The 19,816-nt window shown below is 43.5% G+C and overlaps 1 protein-coding gene and 1 long non-coding RNA gene across 2 annotated transcripts in view; one reads left to right on the top strand and one right to left on the bottom strand.

The window, feature by feature from the left end:
- The window catches only part of LOC143963213 (retinaldehyde dehydrogenase 3-like), an 88,946-nt gene extending 72,489 nt beyond the window's left edge, over window positions 1–16,457 (top strand). The window contains exons 10-13 of the mRNA XM_077472775.1: window positions 324–488; window positions 3,446–3,603; window positions 7,153–7,227; window positions 13,521–16,457. Of these exons, the coding sequence (XP_077328901.1) occupies window positions 324–488; window positions 3,446–3,603; window positions 7,153–7,227; window positions 13,521–13,593 (471 nt within the window). The 3' untranslated portion in view covers window positions 13,594–16,457. The remainder of the gene's footprint in view (window positions 1–323; window positions 489–3,445; window positions 3,604–7,152; window positions 7,228–13,520) is intronic.
- LOC143963214 (uncharacterized) lies at window positions 3,598–9,661 on the bottom strand. The gene is made up of 3 exons (XR_013270912.1): window positions 9,425–9,661; window positions 5,029–5,086; window positions 3,598–4,709 (listed from the first exon to the last, which is right to left on the bottom strand). It is a non-coding gene; the product is annotated as an uncharacterized LOC143963214 (long non-coding RNA).
- Window positions 16,458–19,816: the final 3,359 nt, after the last annotated feature.

Genomic DNA, 19,816 nt, shown 5'->3' with positions numbered 1-19,816 from the left:
CTTCTACTAACACGAAATTAGCAGAAGGAGCCCAAAGGGTGGCGCTAAAGAGCTGAAAAACCACGTAGTATGTCACTACGTTCGTGTTTGTTGGCCGACAATTCCTTGCCGTTTGTATGCAAGACAAGTTCCTGGCCAACGTCCTCAGGACAAAAGTCTGAGGTTTTTGTCTGCGTAAAATCCGATCGTGTGTACGAGGCTTTGGAGTTAAGCCTTTTTGGCCAACTTGAGTCTTTTTGATCAGGTTGAGTTGGAGTGCTCACCACCATGTGGTCTCCAGTGATCATAATTGTGAATGTGACTTTTCTGTTGGGTTCTCTTAGATTGACCAGGAGCAATTCGATAAAATTTTGGAGTACATTCAAAGCGGGAAAGATGAAGGAGCCAAACTGGAGTGTGGTGGATCCGCCGTTGGAGAGCGAGGATTTTTCATTAAGCCCACTGTCTTCTCCGAGGTGACCGACGACATGAGGATTGCCAAAGAAGAGGTAATCTAGTCTAATGCACGCCATGTACAGTAATGTGTCCCAAATAGTCTTCTTTCATTCAGGTAGAAGGTTCTCTACCTCCCCTCTGAAAAGTGATCCATGGTGGAATGCTTTTTCAGTTACTGCTGCCTCTTTAACCACTTTCAGACTGGGACCATTTTGCTGGTCAAAGACCAGAGCACTTTTTGCGATTCGGCACTGCGTCGCTTTAACTGACAATTGCGCGGTCGTGCGACATGGCTCCAAAACAAAATTGATGTCCTTTTTTTCCCACAAATAGATCTTTCTTTTGGTGGTATTTGATCACCTCTGCGGTTTTTATTTTTTGCGCTGTAAACAAAAAAATAGCGTCAATTTTGAAAAAAATATTTTTTTACTTTGTTCTATAATAAATATCCCCAAAAAATATATAAAAAATATATTTTTTTGCCTCAGTTTAGGCCGATACGTATTCTACTACATATTTTTGGTAAAAAAATCGCAATAAGCGTTTATTGATTGGTTTGCGCAAAAGTTATAGTGTTTACAATATAGGGGATAGTGTTATGGCATTTTTATTAATATTTATTTTTTTACTAGTAATGGCGGCTATCAGCGATTTTTTTTTTTTATTGTGACTGCGACATTATGGCGGACACGTCGGATATTTTTGACACATTTTTGGGACCATTGTCATTTATACAGAAATCAGTGCTATACAAATGCACTGATTCCTGTGTAAATGACACTGGCAGTGAAGGGGTTAACCAGGAGGTGGCAGTGTAGGGGTTAAGTGTGTCCTAGGGGCGTGTTTCTAACAGTGGGGAGCTGGTTGTGTTTTACAGATCACTGATCTCTGCTCCAATCACAGGGAGCAGAGATCAGTGTCACTTGTTGCTAGGCAGAACGGGGAGATGCTGTTTACATCAGCATTCCCCATTCAGCCTCCCCGTGAGACGACTGCGGGTATCCCCATGGCGATCGAGTTTGCAGGACCCGCGATCAGACTCACGGAGGTCCCGACCGGCACGCGTGTGCGATGGCATGGCGGCAAATTCAAAGGGACATACCTGTACGCCCATTTGCCTCTCTGTGCCATTCTGCCGACGTACATCGTCGTGTGCCGGTCGGGAACCGGTTAATACCTTTTTTTTGTCGTAATCCAATGGAGGATTTCACATCGACCACGTTTGGCATGTAGTTGAGGCGTAAACCCATTGAGTGCCATGGGCAAGTTTGGCAAGTGCCATTGACACGCCAAAGTTAAAACTGGATCCGAGCAGCCACCATGTCATGCTGTAAGTCGTCGGTTAGGGTGGGATGGTAAAACACGCATCAACTGCTTATTTTTTATTTTTTACTGGCCACTTGTGTGAACCTAAATCAGTATTAAACCAAAAATGTAATCTATTGCAACTTACTAATCATTAGATGTGGTGGCTGCATTCGTTTTCCCTTTTTAGTCTCCCCCCCCCCCCCCTCTGTTTTCACCTGGTGAACTGGCCAGTAACACACACGTCCTGTATTAGAGAAGCCCCACTCTGGAGGAAGGAGCACAGGAGGGCACCTTTGGACAGCAGAATTGTCAGTCTGGGGGGGAGGGGAGTGTTAGATGCACTAGCAGATTTAGATACACTAACAAATTGAAGTCAAGCTCCTGCTCAAATGTTAGAAGCAGTTACAGGAGCAGGTTTTTTTTTTGGTTTTTTTGGGTGGATAAAGGTTTTTACCTACATAAATAAATAAAAGTTGACCTTTGTAAGCACTCCTGTCAGAAGTAAATGGTTTGTCGCAACCCTCTAGCTGCTACATCTGCCGGACAGCTTGATCTGTTGAAAAACCACAGACTTAGGCTGGCCATACATTATACAATTTACCTTTTCGGTTTACCAAAACCATATATGAGGTCAAACCTAAACACTTTAGATGTGTATGCAATCAGGCAGGCAACTACATAGTTGAAGGTAAATGAAAAGGAAATTGAATAAGAAAATTGTATAATGCATGGCCAGCTTTACTGGTTGGATCACCAGGTGAAAATAAAGGAAAGAAAGCCTAAAAAAAACAAAAACAAATGCAGCCATCACATCGGTAAGCTGCAATATGATAAATGTTTTCATTTGGATTTAATACCGCTTTGACCTTACTATTTATTTTATAGAAATATATCAAACGATTACATACCTTGCCCCATGCAGGCATATTTACTAGATGACGTTTAGATGGCATCTATATACACTAATTTGTCAAAAGTATTGGGACGCTGGCCTTTACACACACATGAACTTTAACGGCATCCCAGTCTTATGCCCCGTACACACGGTCGGATTTTCAGATGGAAAATGTTCGATGGGAGCTTTTTGTCGGAAATTATGACTGCGTGTAGGCTCCATCGGAAATTTTCTGTCGGAATTTCCGACACACAAAATTTGAGATGTGGATCTCAAATTTTCCCACAACAAAATCTGTTGTCGGAATTTGCTTTGTGCACTGGTCCAAATCATTAAGTGGAATTTGTTTTTCAGGGGTTGGCCCTTTAGTTCCAGTGAAGGGAACTCTTAAGGCATCAGCATACCAAGACATTTTGGACAATTTCATGCTCCCAACTTTGTAGGAACAGTTTGGGGACGGCCCCTTCCTGTTCCAATATGACTGCCCACCAGTGCACAAAGCAAGGTCCATAAAGACATGGATGAGCGAGTTTGGGGTGGAGGAACTTGACTGGCCTGCACAGAGTCCTGAACCCGATAGAACACCTTTGGGATGAATTAGAGCGGAGACTGTGAGCCGGGCCTTCTCATCCAACATCAGTGCCTGACCTCACAAATACGCTTCTGGAAGAATGGTCAAACATTCCCATAGACACACTCCTAAACATTGTGGATGTGGAATGTATGTTCCTTTTTGATCAAGGTGGTAAATAAGCGTCTTTCTCTGGATTGGTATGAGTTACTCATCTCACAATGTATATCCCGCAGATCTTTGGACCTGTCCAGTCCATCCTGAAATTTAAAAGCATAGATGACGTGATCAAGAGGGCCAACAACACGGAGTATGGACTGACGGCCGCTGTCTTCACCGAGAGCCTGGATAAAGCATTGAGTGTGGCCAATGCCCTGCAGTCTGGAACAGTGTGGTGGGTATCAGTGACTTCAGAGCAGGGCCGTCTTTAATATTGATTGGACCCTGGGAAAACATTTTCTTGGCCCCCCCATACAGTTTCACTCTCCATCTGCTCTGAGACATACAATAAATAGCAGCTAGACTTAAAATCTGTTTACTGTATCAGATCAGGAAGCGATTGCGGTTGGTTGCCAGAGGTTATACTGACTGGTTGCTAGAGGTTACATCACACATTACGGCTCACTGATTAGTTGCTAGACGTAACAGCACATGATTTCTGCTTGTTGATTGGTTACTAGAGATTACTCTACAGCAATACCCCTCAGTGATTGGTTGCTAGAGGTTACAGCACATCTCCTCACTGCAGGGGGCATGATATACATATGAATGATACCTTTATTTACATATGAATGCTGTTGGATGCAGCTATTTACATATGGATGCTGCTGCTATTTACATATGAATGCCGGTTATTTACATGTAAACACAGGGTCTGCAGGTGAGTCATCTGTACACAACAATAGGGCAGAGCTGGGCAGCATTAGCACCAGCACTTCACACTGAGATATCGGGACACAGCACGAGACTAAAACTTCAGAGGACAAGGGAATTTAAACTGGGATAGTTGGCAAGTATGAGGCAGCTGCTTTGGGCTCCACAACAATGACAGGGCCCAGGACAGCTGCCCCTTTTGCCCTTCCTTAAAGACGGCCCTGCATCAGAGGTCATGTGACATTCCTTGTTCTGGGCTGTTTATATTTTATATACACTATTGATTGGTTATCCAGTGTCAGGTCAGCTATTTTTACACATTTTATTAATTAAAGTAACTTTAATTCTGCCCCCCCTTAACGTTTTGCCAGTGTACAATTCGCAAACTCATCCAGCTAATGAATCCTGCTGTGATCCGCTGAGCTGATGTCACAAGTTGGGTCCCACGCCACCATCTTTGTTGCTGGCGTGGTTAGTTGCTGCCTGCCTCTTCCTGCCTCCCGATGACACTCTGCTGGGTCTGCCCTCCCCCAGCCTTATAAATGGAACATGAAGTATCCTGGCTGTGTGAGTTTATGAATGTGTATGGAGCAGAAGGCTTCAGAGCGGAGCTGACTTCGTTCTTGCCTAGGGAAAAAATAAATAAAGGTAAATAAATAAAAAAATGCCTTTTATAGATGGTGGCGGATGTAAGTGCGTCTAGTGCGGGGTGTCAAACTCAATTCCATCGCAGGCCGAATCAGCGTTATAATTGCCTTTGAATGGCTGGTTGTATCTGTAACACTAGATGGCCAGAGCACTCCACACCCTTCCATCAGATACCAAGAGCCCAGTGGCGGCAGCTGGATTGTTTGCCAACCCCCCCCCCCCCCCAAAAAAAAAATATACCACCCGCTGCCACTTCATTAGAAGAACCTTCCCTTACATCACAGTGGACTCCCCTTACCTTGTGCTGCTGTTGGGAAGAAGCTGGGGATGGAGCTGGGAAGCAGAAAGTGCAGAGCCTGGAGAAGGACCAGAGGGGGGGTGGAGTAAGCTGCCGGAATTATAATTTTTTATAATTTTTTATATTTTGTTATAAAATTTTGCATCATTGATGTACGCTGATAGGCTGCACTGATGGGCACCGATGGGCTGCACTGATGGGCACCAATGGGCTGCACTGAGAGGTGACACTGAGAGGTGGCACTAATAGAATAAGTGGCACTGATAGGTGGCAGTGATGGGCACTGATAGGTGGCAGTGATGTGCACTGATGGGTGGCAGTAATGGGCACTGATAGGTTACACTGAAAGGCAGCACTGTTAGGTGGCACTGATGAGGCACTGATTGGCACCACTGGGGGGTATTGATAGGTGGCACTTGTGGGCATTGCTAGGTGGCACTCATGGGCATTGATAGGTGGCACTGGTGGGCACTGGCGGGCACAGAGGAGGAGGCAGATGTGCCTCCTTCCTCTTCGGGACCGATGTCCCTTGAGCATATGCGGTGATCGGCTTTTTTTTCTCCTCACACTGTTAGCGTGAGGAGGAAAAAAACGATTACCGAGCTTTTGTTTACACACATGATCAGCTGTCATTGATTGACCTCTGGATATGACGCTGAGCACGTGCACTCAACTTCTTTAGTGGACCATGACGAGGCCTGTTCTGAGTGGAACCCGTCCTGGTAAACTGCTGTATGGTCTTGGCCACCGTGCTGCAGCTCAGTTTCAGGGTCCGGGCAATCTTCTTATAGCCTAGGCCAGCAATGGTGAACCTGGGCACCCCAGATGTTTTGGAACTACATTTCCCATGATGCTCTGGCACTCTGCAGTGTAGTGGAACATCATGGGAAATGTAGTTCCAAAAATCTGGGGTGCCAAGGTTCACCATCATTGGCCTTGGCTATCTTTATGTAGAGCAACAATTCTTTTTTTCAGATCCTCAGAGAGTTCTTTGCCACGAGATGACATGTTGAACTTCCAGTGACCAGTATGAGAGAGTGAGAGCGATGACACCAATTTTAACACACCTGCTCCCCATTCACACCTGAGACCTTGTAACACTAACGAGTCACATGACCCCGGGGAGGGAAAATTGCCAATTGACCCCAATTTGGACATTTTCACTTAGGGGCGTACTCACTTTTGTTGCCAGCGATTTAGACATTAATGGCTGTGTGTTGAGTTATTTTGTGGGGACAGCAAATGTACACTGTTATACAAGCTGTACACTCACTACTTTACATTGTAGACAAGCGCATTTCTTCAGTGTTGTCACATGAAAAGATAAAAGAAAATATTTACAAAAATGTGAGGGGTGTACTTACTTTTGTGAGATACTGTATAATTGTAGTGTACCAATCCACCCCCTCCATCTTCTATCAGTAATCTGGTGGTCTTGGGATGTCCCACCTTTGAACCTGGGGCACAGAGATGGTGTTTTCAACAGTTGCAATTGTGACTCGGCGCCTTGCGCCTTTGTGAGATACTGTATATCCAGGAAAAGATACCAAACCTCTGCTTTTCTCTCTTAATTTAATTTGTTAGAAATGAGCAGGGCAGGTTAGTCGGCATTGTGTACATTGTTCTATGCACACTACATATCCCATAGACCAGGGATATGCAATTAGCGGAACTCCAACTCCAGCTTTTGCAAAACTACAAGTCCCATCATGCCTCTGGGTGCCATGCTTGTACTGTCAGAGTCTTGATATGCCTCATGGGACTTGCAGTTTTGGAATAGTTGGAGGTCCGCTAATTGCATATCCCTGCCATAGATCAGCACAGGTGAGAGCAAGAGAGAGGGTGTCTATGATCCTTTATACAGTGGGGATCATGGAGAATGAACGTAGTCACCCTCTAACAGATCACAGCAGTAACACAAGTTTGAAGATTTGGAGGAGGTGGAGAGCAATAGAAGGGACTTTTCTAAGTTAAAAACACATACTGGAATATCATTTGTTTTAAGTTTAGTGTCTTTTTTAGCTAGTTTGTTATCAATAGCTCAGTATACTAAGTAAAGTGTATCTGATACAGTGGATGTTGTTGGTAAATGTCTCCTCTACTAATGGCTCTGCTCTTTTGTAGGATAAACTGTTACAATGCCCTCCATGCACAGACGCCCTTTGGAGGCTTCAAAATGTCAGGAAATGGCAGAGAACTGTAAGTATATCTTGTTAGGTGCTAATGTAGCACCAGGGGGGCGGGACAAGGGGTGGGCAGAAGGGATGGCTGCCCCTGGCGCAATGGTTTATTGCAGGGGTAGGGGGCACCGTGACCCTAACCCTAAGGGAAAGGGGGGCGCAGTTTGGCATCTTTGCCCTGGACGCTGGATGACCTTGTCCCAGCACTGTGTAGCACTAACCCCCGAAGGAGCTGCTGGTTATTTTTGGGCTTACCGTTACCTTCCGTTTTCCTTGCGACACGTCTAGGGGATGTCCCGTGGTAGATGGCCCAGTAACTTGAGACTGACAATAGATCCACTTGAATGGATTTTATTTGCAAAAACTCGAACCATTGAACAGTCTTTCAACTTGGGATCAGAGGGTTGGGAAGAAGGTTCAGGTTCTCTCAATCTCAAAGTCTATAAACGTTAAGGAACTTGCTTACTTTGACTGCATTCAGAGAATAGCCATTCACAGCTGGATGATCACTTAGGTTGGACAGTCCTTCTCTAGCCGCCAACAAGGTGCTTACTCAGGAACAAGTCTTTGTCACAGACGTTGTTGCAGAACACGTAGGGGAACTAAGCTGTAGAACACTTGTAGGATACCTGGATCTCTCAGCCTGCTTGGCGATATCCACAAGACCGGATTCTTTCGGTAACTTCAGGCTTCCAGGCTTTTGTTAAGAAACCCAAACTCACACGTAGTGTTCTTCTAAAGAGTCCTCCCCTGGAATACTTGAAGTACACTGGGTCTCTCACAAACCGGAGACGGCACCCAACCACCTCAGAATCCTCCTTTAGTTTCCCTGCCTCGGGCTAGCCAGCCCCGAGGCATTAAAGTCGGGTGGATCCGCACCCCCATAGCCTTCCAGGCATGCGCAGGAGTGACGAAATTGCAACTCCAGCCACTCACAGTGCTGGAGCCGTGATACCCGGAAGACACGCCGAGGCAACATGTCATCTCCCTCGGCGTGGACCAGGTGAGTTACCGATGCCTCGTTCTAAGGTGAGTATTTCATAATGAGCTAGTATGTGGTGCATACCAGCTCATTATGCCATTTGCCTTACAGGGGTATTAAAAAAAATAAAATAAAAAAAAAAACTGTCAGCGGGTATACAACCGCTTTAAGCCAGTAAGACCACATTTACAATTTACTGTATTTATCGGCGTATAACACGCACCCCAAGTTTAGGAGGGAGGTTAAAAGAAAAATACTTTTAGGAGGGAAGTTTAAGGAAAAAAACTTACATTTAAATGCCCATCAATGCAGCCTTGTCAGTTATTTGCAGTCTTGTCTGTGGCTTTGCCATTTAAAAATGGTGCCGCCGATATACAGAGCGGATGTCCTGTGTATCTCGGCGGCGCTCGGTAGTTCTCGGTGGCTTTCGCCTATTTTTGCCCATTTTCGGCTGTTCTCGGCTATTTTCGGCCACACTCGGGCATTCAAAGCTGAAAGCCGCCGAGAAAAGCTGAGTGCGGCCGAAAATAGCCGAGAACGTCCGAAAATAGCCGAGAACGGCTGATGATAGCCGAGAACGGCCGAGTGTGGCCGAAAATACCCGGAAGCCACAGAGAGCGGCAGAAAGGGTTAAAAATAGTGGAGGATCGCCGTATAACACGCACCCCCAATTTCCGCCTGATTTTAGGGGGAAAAAAGTGTGTGTTATGCGCCGATAAATACGGTATGCATTTTTTCTGCCTACCTATCCATTCTCTCTTAGCCCTTGTGCACACGGTCGGACATTCCAATGGAAAATGTCCGATCGGACCGTGTTGTCGGATAATCCGACCATGTGTGGGCTCCATCGGACTGTTTCCGTCGGAATATCCGACCGACAAAGTTTTAGAGCTTGGCTATAAAATTTTCCGACAACATGATCCGATCGGATGTTGTCCGATCATTTGTAGAGAATTCCGATCGGACAAAGTGCCACGCATGCTCAGATCAAATTCCTAGACCAAAGCTATTGGCTACTAGCCTGAACGTAGTCCCGTCATAACGATATAACGTCATCACGTTGCGAACAATCGGATTTTCCGACAACTTTTTCCGACCGTGTGTATGCAACACCAGTTTCGGACAAAATCTGACGGATTTTTTGTCGGAATGTCCGACTGTGTGTACAAGGGCTTAGAGTGATTGTAAAGCTTTGGGTTTTTTTTTTTTTAAATAACAAACATATCATAATTACCTCCACTGTGCAGTTCATTTTGCACAGAGTGGCCCCCACCTCGTCTTCTGGGGTCCCCCTGGCGGATCGTATAACCCCCTAGGATTAGCGGTCCCCCGGGGGGGGGGGTACACCTTGCAGGCTCGCTCCCGAGTCCAGGATTTGTGTCCATAGATGCAGAATGCCAGACTTGGCCCCAGCCCCCTCCCCCCCCGGGTCTGACACACCGCAACTCCGATCTTGGTAAATAGCCTCTGACGGAGACTCTTTACCACGTGATCAGCCGTGTCCAATCACAGCTGATCATGATGTAAACAGGAAGAGCCATTGATCGGCTTTTCCTCACTCGTGTCTGTCAGACGCGAGTAGAGGAGAGCCGATCGGCTGCTCTCCTGACAGGGGGGTCTGTGCTGATTGTTTATCAGTGCAGCCCCCTCCCCACGGATACCCGTCCAGGATCACCAGGGATGGCCACTACACTTGACCACCAGGTGTGCCACCTTAGACCACCAGGGAAATGCCATTGAGTGCCCAGGCAGCTGCCAATCAGTGCCAATGAAAAATGACTGTGCCACCAGTGATGCCTATCAGTGAAATCTATAAGTGCAAGCCATCATTGCCCATCAATGCCGCTTTTCAGTGCCCATCAGTAGTGCCCAGCAGTGCCGTCTATCAGTGCCACCCATAAGTACCCATCAGTGTTCCCTATTAGTGCCACCTATGAGTGCCCATCAGTGCCGCCTATCAATGCCCATCAGTGCTCCCTATCAGTGCCCATCATTAGTGCCGCCTTATCAGTGCCCATCAGTGAAGGAGAAAACTTACTTATTTACAAAATTTTATAACATAAACAAAGAAAAATGTTTTTTTCCCCAAAATTTTCAGTCTTTCTCATTTATATAATAAATAATAATAATAAAAAATGAAAACCGCAGAGGTGATCAAATACCACCAAAAGAAAGCTTTAGTCGTGGGAACAAAATGATAAAAATGTAGTTTGTGTACAGTGTAGCATGACCAGGGGCGGACTGACCAGTCGGTCACTCGGGCGCCGCCCGAGGGCCCGAGGTCATTAGGGGCCCGGTCTCGGCCACATGAGAGGCCACTTGAAGCGGCTGTGCCTGTATCACATGCCGCGATTATGCCGATTACAATACGGCGCGCTGCTCCCCGCCGGCCCCTCCTTCCCTCCCGTCCGTCCCAGGTGATGTCACAACGCATACAGTACAAGCACCTGGGACGGACGGGAGGGAAGGAGGGGCCGGCGGGGAGCAGCGCGCCGTTAGCCGTATTGTAATCGGCATGAGATACGGGCACAGCAGAAGAGTGCAGGGGCCGGCGGGGAGCTGCGCCGTTAAAAGTATTATCGGCATCCGCCGGTAAGTGAGGCTTGGGCCTGCCACAAGTGATGGGGAGGGGTGGCGTTACAGATGCATGGGGCCCCGGATCCCCCCAACCCAGTGTCCCCCCTGTGTGTGTGTCCTCCCCTGTGTGTCCTCCCCTGTGTGTGTGTGTGTCCTCCCCTGTGTGTGTGTGTCCTCCCCTGTGTGTGTGTGTCCTCCCCTGTGTGTGTGTGTTTGTCCCCACCCTGTGTGTGTGTGTGTCCTCCCCTGTGTGTGTGTCCCCCTGTGCCCTCCCGTGTGTGTGTCCCCGTGTGTGTGTGTGTCCCCGTATGTGTATGTCCCTGTGTGTGTGTGTCCCCGTGTGTGTGTGTGTTCCCGTATGTGTGTGAGTGTCTCCGTATGTGTGTGAGTGTCTCTGTATGTGTGTGAGTGTCCCCGTATGTGTGTGAGTGTGTGTGTGTCCCTGTGCGGTGTGTGTGTGTGTCCCTGTGTGGTGTGTGTGGTGTGTGTGTCCCTGTGTGTGTGAGTGTCCCCCTGTGTGTGTGAATGTCCCTGTGTGTGTGTGTGCGTGAGAGTGTATCCCCCTGTGTGTGCGTGAGAGTGTATCCCCCTATGTGTGTGTGTGTGTGTGTGTGTATCCCCCTGTGTGTGTGTGTGAGTGTGTCCCCCTGTGTGTGTGTGTGTGTGTGTGAGAGTGTCCCCCTGTGTGGTGTGAGTGTGTCCTCCCCCCGTGTGAGTGTGCGTGTCCCCCTGTGTGAGTGTGCGTGTCCCCCTGTGTGTGTGTGTGCGTGAGTGTATCCCCCTGTGTGTGTCCCCCCCCCCGTGTGTGGTGTGTGTGTGTGAGTGTCCCCGTGTGTGTGTCCCCCTGTGTAAGAGTGTGTCCCCCTGTGTGTGTGTCTCCCCCTGTGTGTGTGTGTGCGCGCGAGTGTGTCTCCCTGTGTGAGTGTGTGTGCGTTCTCCCTCCAGTTTCCCCCTGTGTGCTCCCCCCCCCTTGTCTCCCTGGCAAGGTGTGGCGCCCAAGGGGGCCCCATGAGCTTCTATTGCCCGGGGGCCCCATTAGTTGTCAGTCCGCCCCTGAGCATGACCGCGCAATTGTCATTTAAAGTGTGACAGCGCTGAAAGCTGAAAATTGGCCTGGGCAGGAGGGGGGTGGGGAGTGCCCGGTATTGAAGTGGTTAAGGAGTGGAGTTGAGAAACATCGCTAAAAAAGATTTAAAAAATGACGGAGCGCCTCTAAAGCATTCAGGTTTAGCTGGAAGAAAAAGTGACAACCCTCCCGCTCCAATCACGTGCTTCTAAAAATAAAATTACAAAAATTACCCCATTGAAAATCAAGTGTCTGATGCCCCGCATGTAGATTAGGGGGCCGGGTGCAGGGATTAGGGGGTATGGACGGGCCGCCACTGTCTTGCACATGCACAAAAACAGAGGGCGCTATAGTGTACATCTAGCAGAAGCCAGTGCAGCTGTTCGGGAATCCACTGTACATGCGCAGATGCGGCCACTGATCTCTGTCATCTTCACTGGGGGCAGGGTTGCTAACCTTCTGCAGCATTTTTACTGACAAAACATGGAACATTTACTGGCGGAGCACATTATTTACTGGCAACCAGAGAAATTACAGAATTCCTATTGAAAACTAACAGTATAAACATTAGGGTTGTCCCTATACCACATTTTTAAGACCGAATACAAGTACCGATACTTTTTAGTACTCGCTGATACCGATTAGCGATATTTTTTTTTTCCATGTCATGTGACAGTTTTTAAAGCACACTACAGATTAGGTGGCACTGACATGCAGCACTGATGAGCACTGACAGATGGCGGGCACTGACAGGTGACACTGATGGCGTGCACTGGCAGGTGGCGGGCACTGACAGATGGCACTGATGGCGGGCCATGACAGGTGGCGGGCACTGACAGATGGCACTGATGGCGGGCAGTGACAGGTGGCGGGCAATGATGGCAGGCACTGACAGGTGGCGGGCACAGACAGATGGCACTAATGGCTGGCACTGACAGGTGGCGGCACTGACAGGTGACGAGAAATGATGGCGGGCACTGACAGGTGGTTGGCACTGACAGGTGACACAGGCAGGTGGCTGCCACTGACAGGTGGCTGGCACTGATGAGCGGCATTTATGGACATTGGGCACTGATAGGTGGCATTTATGAGCACTGATGGGCTGCCTGCGACGGCCCATCTTGAAACACCTTGCACTCGGCCGCATAAAAGCAGCGGCGGCCATCTTGTTACACCCAGCCTGAACTATATGGGCTGGGTGTACCAAGATGTCCGCTGCTAGCTTACTGCGGCCGAGTGCAGGGTGTACCAAGATGGGCGTTGGGATGTCCAACCGCTGACGTCGGCACGGAGCGTCACTTCTGCTGACTTCCGGCTGCCCCGGGTCGCTTTCCCGGATATCGGATTTGTGCGAATACAGGTACTCGCACAAATGCTCGGTAGCGGTACCAACCCTAATAAACATGAAATGTAAATACTGACAATACCTATAACACAGTAATTTGCTTGATTTACACTTAAAAAGTCAACACCGAATGAAATTATCAGCCCCTGATATTTACTGACAGTTGCAAAAAAAATCAAACTGTCAGTAAATTTACTGCCGGTTGGCAACCCTGACTGGTGGGGTGGGGGGGGGGGGGGGGCAGGCAATCTGCATGGTTCTGGTAAATCGTTTTTCATATGTCAGGCCAGCATTGGCTGTGTATAGTATTCTGGCTCTCAGTAATGGGCGTCCTCTTTGCAGGGGTGAATACGCCTTGGCGGAATACACCGAAGTGAAGACCGTCACCATTAAACTATCACAGAAGCAGCACTGAGGACAAGAAGAAGAGACCGGTGTGTCCAATTCAACCTTCAGCATCACCCAGGACCAGAATGGACTCATTAATACTGAGGGATTCTTACTTTTTTTAATTTTTTTAATTTTTTATTAAAGAAAGAACGATTGCAGATCGATCGTCTGCGGTAACTTGCCCCTGACCCTGAGAACCTGCGAGTCTCTTCTCATCTGCTCTTCATTACTGCTCTTAAGTGGGTGTAGTTATTATAAACTGCATAGCTGTTCATTCATCAAAACAACATTTAAATCCAAATAGGGGAAAAATCGATTGCTCTCAGGATATATTCTCCGCCATTCATGTGAATGTGGGAACTACTGCATTATGGCCACAAGGTGGCACTGAGGAGCACACTTGTAGTGTAAGTATGCTTGCTCTATTACTAAAAGTATTGGGATACCTGCCTCTACACTCACATTATTATTATTATTATACAGGATTTATATAGCGCCAACAGTTTGCGCAGCGCTTTACAGCGTGAGGGAAGACATTACAATACTGGAGGAATTAGAAGCACATGAACTTTAATGGCATCCCAGTCTTAGTCCGTAGGGTTCAGTATTGAGTCGTCCCACCATTTGCAGCTATAACAGCTTCATCTCTTCTGGGAAGGCCGTCCACAAGGTTTAGGAGTGTGTCTATGGGAATGTTTGACCATTCTTCCAGAAGCACATTTGTAAAGCCAGGCACTGATGTTGGATGAGAAGGCCTGGCTTGCAGTCTACACTTTAAGACCCCTTTCACACTGAAGGCGATTTTCAGGCGTTTTAGCGATAGAAATATCGCCTATAAAGCGCCTTAAAAACACCTCCCCAGTGTGAGAGCCCGAGTGCTTTCACACTGGGGTGGGGCGCTTGCAGGATGTTAGAAAAAGTCCTGCAAGCCGCACATTTGGGGTGGTTTGGGAGCGCCAGGCGCTGGTAACCCTTTCTTTGGCTGCTAGTGGGGGTTAAAAGCGTCCCGATAGCAGCCAAAAAGCGCAGATAAAACCCAGCTAAAACTAGCGGTGCTTTCAGTGAGAAAGCAGCCTAATTCACCCCAAAGGTGTCCTATCGGGTTGAGGTCAGGACTCTGTGCAGGCCAGTCAAGTTCCTCCACCCCAAACTCCTTCATCCATGTCTTTATGGACCTTGCTTTGTGCACTGGTGTGCAGTCACGTTGGAACAGGAAGGGGCCGTCCCCAAACTGTTCCCACAAAGTTGAGAGCATGAAATTGTCCAAAATGTCTTGGTATGCTGAAGCCTTAAGAGATCCCTTCACAGGAACTAAGAGGCCAAACCCAACCCGTGAAAAACAACCCCACACCATAATCCTCCCCCTCCACCAAACGATTTGGACCAGTGTACAAAGCAAGGCCCATAAAGACATGGATGAGCGAGTTTGGGGGTGAAGGAACTTGACTGGCCTGCACAGAGTCCTGACCTCAACCCGATAGAACACCTTTGGGATGAATTCGAACTGAGACTGCGAGCCAGGCCTTCTCGTCCAACATCAGTGCCTGACCTCACAAATGCGCTTCTGGAAGAATGGTCAAACATTCCCATAGACACACTCCTAAACCTTCCCAGAAGAGTTGGAGCTCTTATAGCTGCAAAGGGCGGGCCGACTCAATATTGAACCCTACGGACTAAGACTGGGATGCCATTAAAGTTCTTGTGCGTGTAAAGGCAGGCGTCCCAATACTTTTGGTAATATAGTGTATTTTCTTTGATGGTCAGTGCCATCTAGTGGCCATAATGCTGTATTTTCTGCACTCGCCCATTCAAATGGGATAATATAGCCAGAGAACATTTGATTTAGCTCCATTTGCACAGGACGAATGTACACGGAGCCGTGATTGACGAAACGCTATGCAACTTTGTTTTTTAAATACACCCCAAAGTGTCTGCTCGGTTATCATTTGAAATGTACTGATATTTATATTTTGCATTTTCTGATCTCTAAAGTGGAACTCTTAAGACCCCTTTCACACTGGGGGCATTTTTCAGGCGCTTCCCATCCGAAAAGCGGTGCCAAAGTGCCGCTATAACAGCGGTAAAATGCTGCTAAAACTAGCGGCGCTTTACCACTACCGCCCCCCACTGCTCAAGTGTGAAAGGGCTCTATAAGAATGTCACCGTATTTTATAAAATGTTTATCCCACAATATTTTTGTTAACTGCCTCAATACCCGAAGGATTTCCCTTTTTTTACTGCTTCCTCTTTTTATTTCATCATATGCGCAACAATCACTTCTACAAATGTGCGCAATTTTTGTAAAACAAGCTTATTTTATAAGAATTAGGCTGGGCATACACTGTAAGATTTCCCTCGTTGGGCTGAACAAGAGAAATACATTGGAGAGAAAATAATTATGTGATCCCCGGCAGATTTTGTAGGTTTGCCCACTTACAAAGAAATGACAAATTCGGAAATATCTGAATTAACGAAAACCCGTTTAACGAACTTTATTTGTAAATTCGTAAGTTCGAAAAAAAAAAAATCTGAAATTCGTAAATTCAAAACAAAAATCTAAAGTTCAGAAATACGTAAAAAATCTAAAATAATAAAAAATTCGGAAATTCGAAAATTCAAAACAAAATCAGAAATTCTGATTTTCGAAAAAAAAAAAATCGAAAGTTCGAAAATTCGAAAATAATCTAAAATAATAATAAGAAAATGGAAATTCGTAAAAAAAAAAAAAAAAAAACGGAAATTCGAAAATTCAAAACAAAATCAGAAATTCAGATTTTCGAGAAAAAAAATCTAAAGTTCAGAAATTCGTAAAAAATCTAAAATAATAAAAAAAACGGAAATTCGTTAAAAAAAAATCGGAAATTCGAAAATTCAAAACAAAATCAGAAATTCTGATTTTCGAAAAAAAAAAATCTAAAGTTCGGAAATTCGAAAAAAATCTAAAATAATAAAAAGAAAAACGGAAATTCGTAAAAAAAAAAAAAAAAATCGGAAATTCGAAAATTCACAAAACCGAAAATTTGAAAATCTGAAATAATAACTAAATGACGACGTAACAATTTCTAGATATTAAATTATAAGTATTGGAATTTCCTTTCAAATTTGGCTGTTAGTGAATGTAACGAATACGAATTAATACAAATTTACGAATTATCGAGTGAACAAATTATTATATTATTTAAAGCGCTGCATAAACTTTTGGGGCTATACAAATTGTTTATAATAATAATAATAATTATCCAAAATAAGGAATGCCGTATCTAAATGAATGGAATGTAAGGAATTAAAAATAATAAATTACAATAATAATAATATAAACATTTTATTATTATTATTATTTATTATTCATTTGTAACTTTCCATTTCTTTAGATGCGGCATTCATTATTTCGGATAATTCATAACTTCGGAAAAATTCATATTTGTTCAAATTTTGAAAGTAAATTCCGATACCTATAATATAATAGCTAGTAATAGTTAAGTTATTATTAGTTATTTCAGAATTTTGTGTTTTTGAATTCCCTAATTTTTATTTTAATTTCCGAATTTCTAATTTTCTTAAAATTTCCGAATTTCTTTTTTTTTTTGGTTTTCAGAATTTAAAAAAAGACAACCCCCCCCCCCCCCACACTGGTTGGCACTATATACATTCTTTATAATAATAATGGTAACTGCATCAGGCTCCTGACAATTTCTCTTTATGTAAGAGAAGACCATCAAATATTGTTTTATATACAATTTTAATATCCCTTTTTTCGTATGTTTTTCCTTAGCGGCCTCTGATTTTTTTTTCAATTGGAACTCTATTGCTATATTAATATCATAATTAATTTCCCAGAAATTATTGATGTTCAATGAGTTAGTGCTAGCAGATTTAAAAAAAAAAAAAAATGTTTTTTTTTAAACTTGTATATGTTCCAGCTCTGATAATATTATACATAAATGTTACTACTAATATGTAAATTCTGGGTACGGAATATTTTATGTTGTGATAAGATAAACTGTATTCTGCTTTTTTTTTTATGGACCAGTAAAATTTTAAAGATTATATATATGTATATTTATGAAATAGATGCAGTTAATCAAACAATATTTTTTTGTATTTTCTTAGTGCAAAATAAAGGATATATACTGAACTTTACTGGCTTTTATTTGATTCCCTACCATTTCATTCTTCTACACCTTAATTTATATCTATACATATTTTATGTTATTTTGTTGCTAAGATAATCAATACTGCCTAGCTGACTTAAGGGACCTTTCACACCGAAGAGTTTTATAAGCGCTTTTGTGTAAAAAAAAACAAAAAATAATAAAAAAAAAAGCACCTGAAAAGCTCAAGGAAAATGCTTCCCTTTAAAATCAGTGAATGTTTTGGGGCGGAGCATTTTATGGAGGTTTGGGGAGCTAAAAAAAGTGCACCAAAAATATGATGTTACGCCGAGTAACCAGATACCTAACAGGCTTTAAAATTGCGCACGCTTGTGGAATGGCGGCAAACTACGATACTTAAAAATCTTGGGGAAGCTTTAAACATTTTTTTACAGGCTACCAGTTTAAAATTACCAAGGAGGTCTAGCACTAGAATTATTGCTCTCGCTATAATGTTTGCGGTGATACCTCACACGTGTGATGCAAACACCGTTCACATATGCTTACGCGACCTGTATACGCTTCTGCCTCTTCGAGCGAGCACCCAGGGATAGAAACGCTTTAAAAAAAAAAAAATTAAATTTATTTTATTTTTATACAGTTTCTTTCATTTTTTTTTCTTTTTTTTTATCACTTTTATTGCTCTCAAAAGGAATGTAACCATTCCTTATGACAGCAATAGGCAGTATACAAACAATTCAGAAACCGCGCTGCTGCTATTACTGTGTTCAAAAATAAATAAAGTGATGTGTGCAAAGCAGCAACTTAACCAGGTGACATTGCCACAGCAAATTTAATTGCAGAAAAAACAAAGCCGTGTTATGCAAAAAATATTCAACCAAATATAAAATAACAAATAAAGTCCATGTGAAAAAAACATCAAACAAATATAAAATAACAAATAAAGTCTACGTGAAAAAACATCAAACAAATATAAAATAACAAAGTCCATGTGAAAAAACATCAAATAAATATAAAATAAAAAAAAAATCCACTTGAAAAAACATCAAACAAATATAAAATAACAAAAAAATCCACGTTAAAAAACATCAAACAAATATAAAATAACAAATAAAGTCTACGTGAAAAAAACATCAAATAAATATAAAGTAACAAAAAAAATCCACGTGAAAAAACATCAAACAAATATAAAATAACAAAGTCCATGTGAAAAAACATCAAATAAATATAAAATAACAAAAAAAAATCCACTTGAAAAAACATCAAACAAATATAAAATAACAAAAAAATCCACGTTAAAAAACATCAAACAAATATAAAATAACAAATAAAGTCTACGTGAAAAAAACATCAAATAAATATAAAATAACAAAAAAAAATCCACGTGAAAAAACATCAAACAAATATAAAATAACAAAGTCCATGTGAAAAAACATCAAATAAATATAAAATAACAAAAAAAAATCCACTTGAAAAAACATCAAACAAATATAAAATAACAAAAAAATCCACGTTAAAAAACATCAAACAAATATAAAATAACAAATAAAGTCTACATGAAAAAAACATCAAATAAATATAAAATAACAAAAAAATCCACGTGAAAAAACATCAAACAAATATAAAATAACAAAGTCCATGTGAAAAAACATCAAATAAATATAAAATAACAAAAAAAAAATCCACTTGAAAAAACATCAAACAAATATAAAATAACAAAAAAATCCACGTTAAAAAACATCAAACAAATATAAAATAACAAAAGAAAGTCCACGTGAATCAGTGAGTGAAGAAATCTCCTTATGGTGTCATCAAGGGGTCCAACGCCATCAGTGAACAAAGCTCCGTCAGAGAAAACGAGAATAGGGGCACTTATCAGATCTTACTGACCCTCCATCTGTAGAGAAGTCAAACAAGCAGTAGTGATTACCATCTATGTGACATTGCAGACACAGGTACTCATATAAAAAATGGTTGCCACTGTTTATCTCCCGACCAACCTCGCCAGATACCGTGGATCGCAGTATATATGAGAAAGGAAGCTCCAATAGTGAAAAATCGTCAAATGAGTTATTAAAATTATTAAAATTGCACTTACATAGGTCAATGTAAAACACGGCAACCTGTACAGTCTTT

This window comes from Lithobates pipiens, unplaced genomic scaffold (genome assembly GCF_037356315.1).
Source record: "Lithobates pipiens isolate NorthernLeopardFrog02 unplaced genomic scaffold, aLitPip1_a1.2 Scaffold_8, whole genome shotgun sequence".
Classification (NCBI taxonomy): domain Eukaryota; kingdom Metazoa; phylum Chordata; class Amphibia; order Anura; family Ranidae; genus Lithobates; species Lithobates pipiens.
The sequence above is the reverse complement of the archived record's forward strand: the minus strand, read 5'-3'. Positions and strand labels throughout refer to the sequence as shown.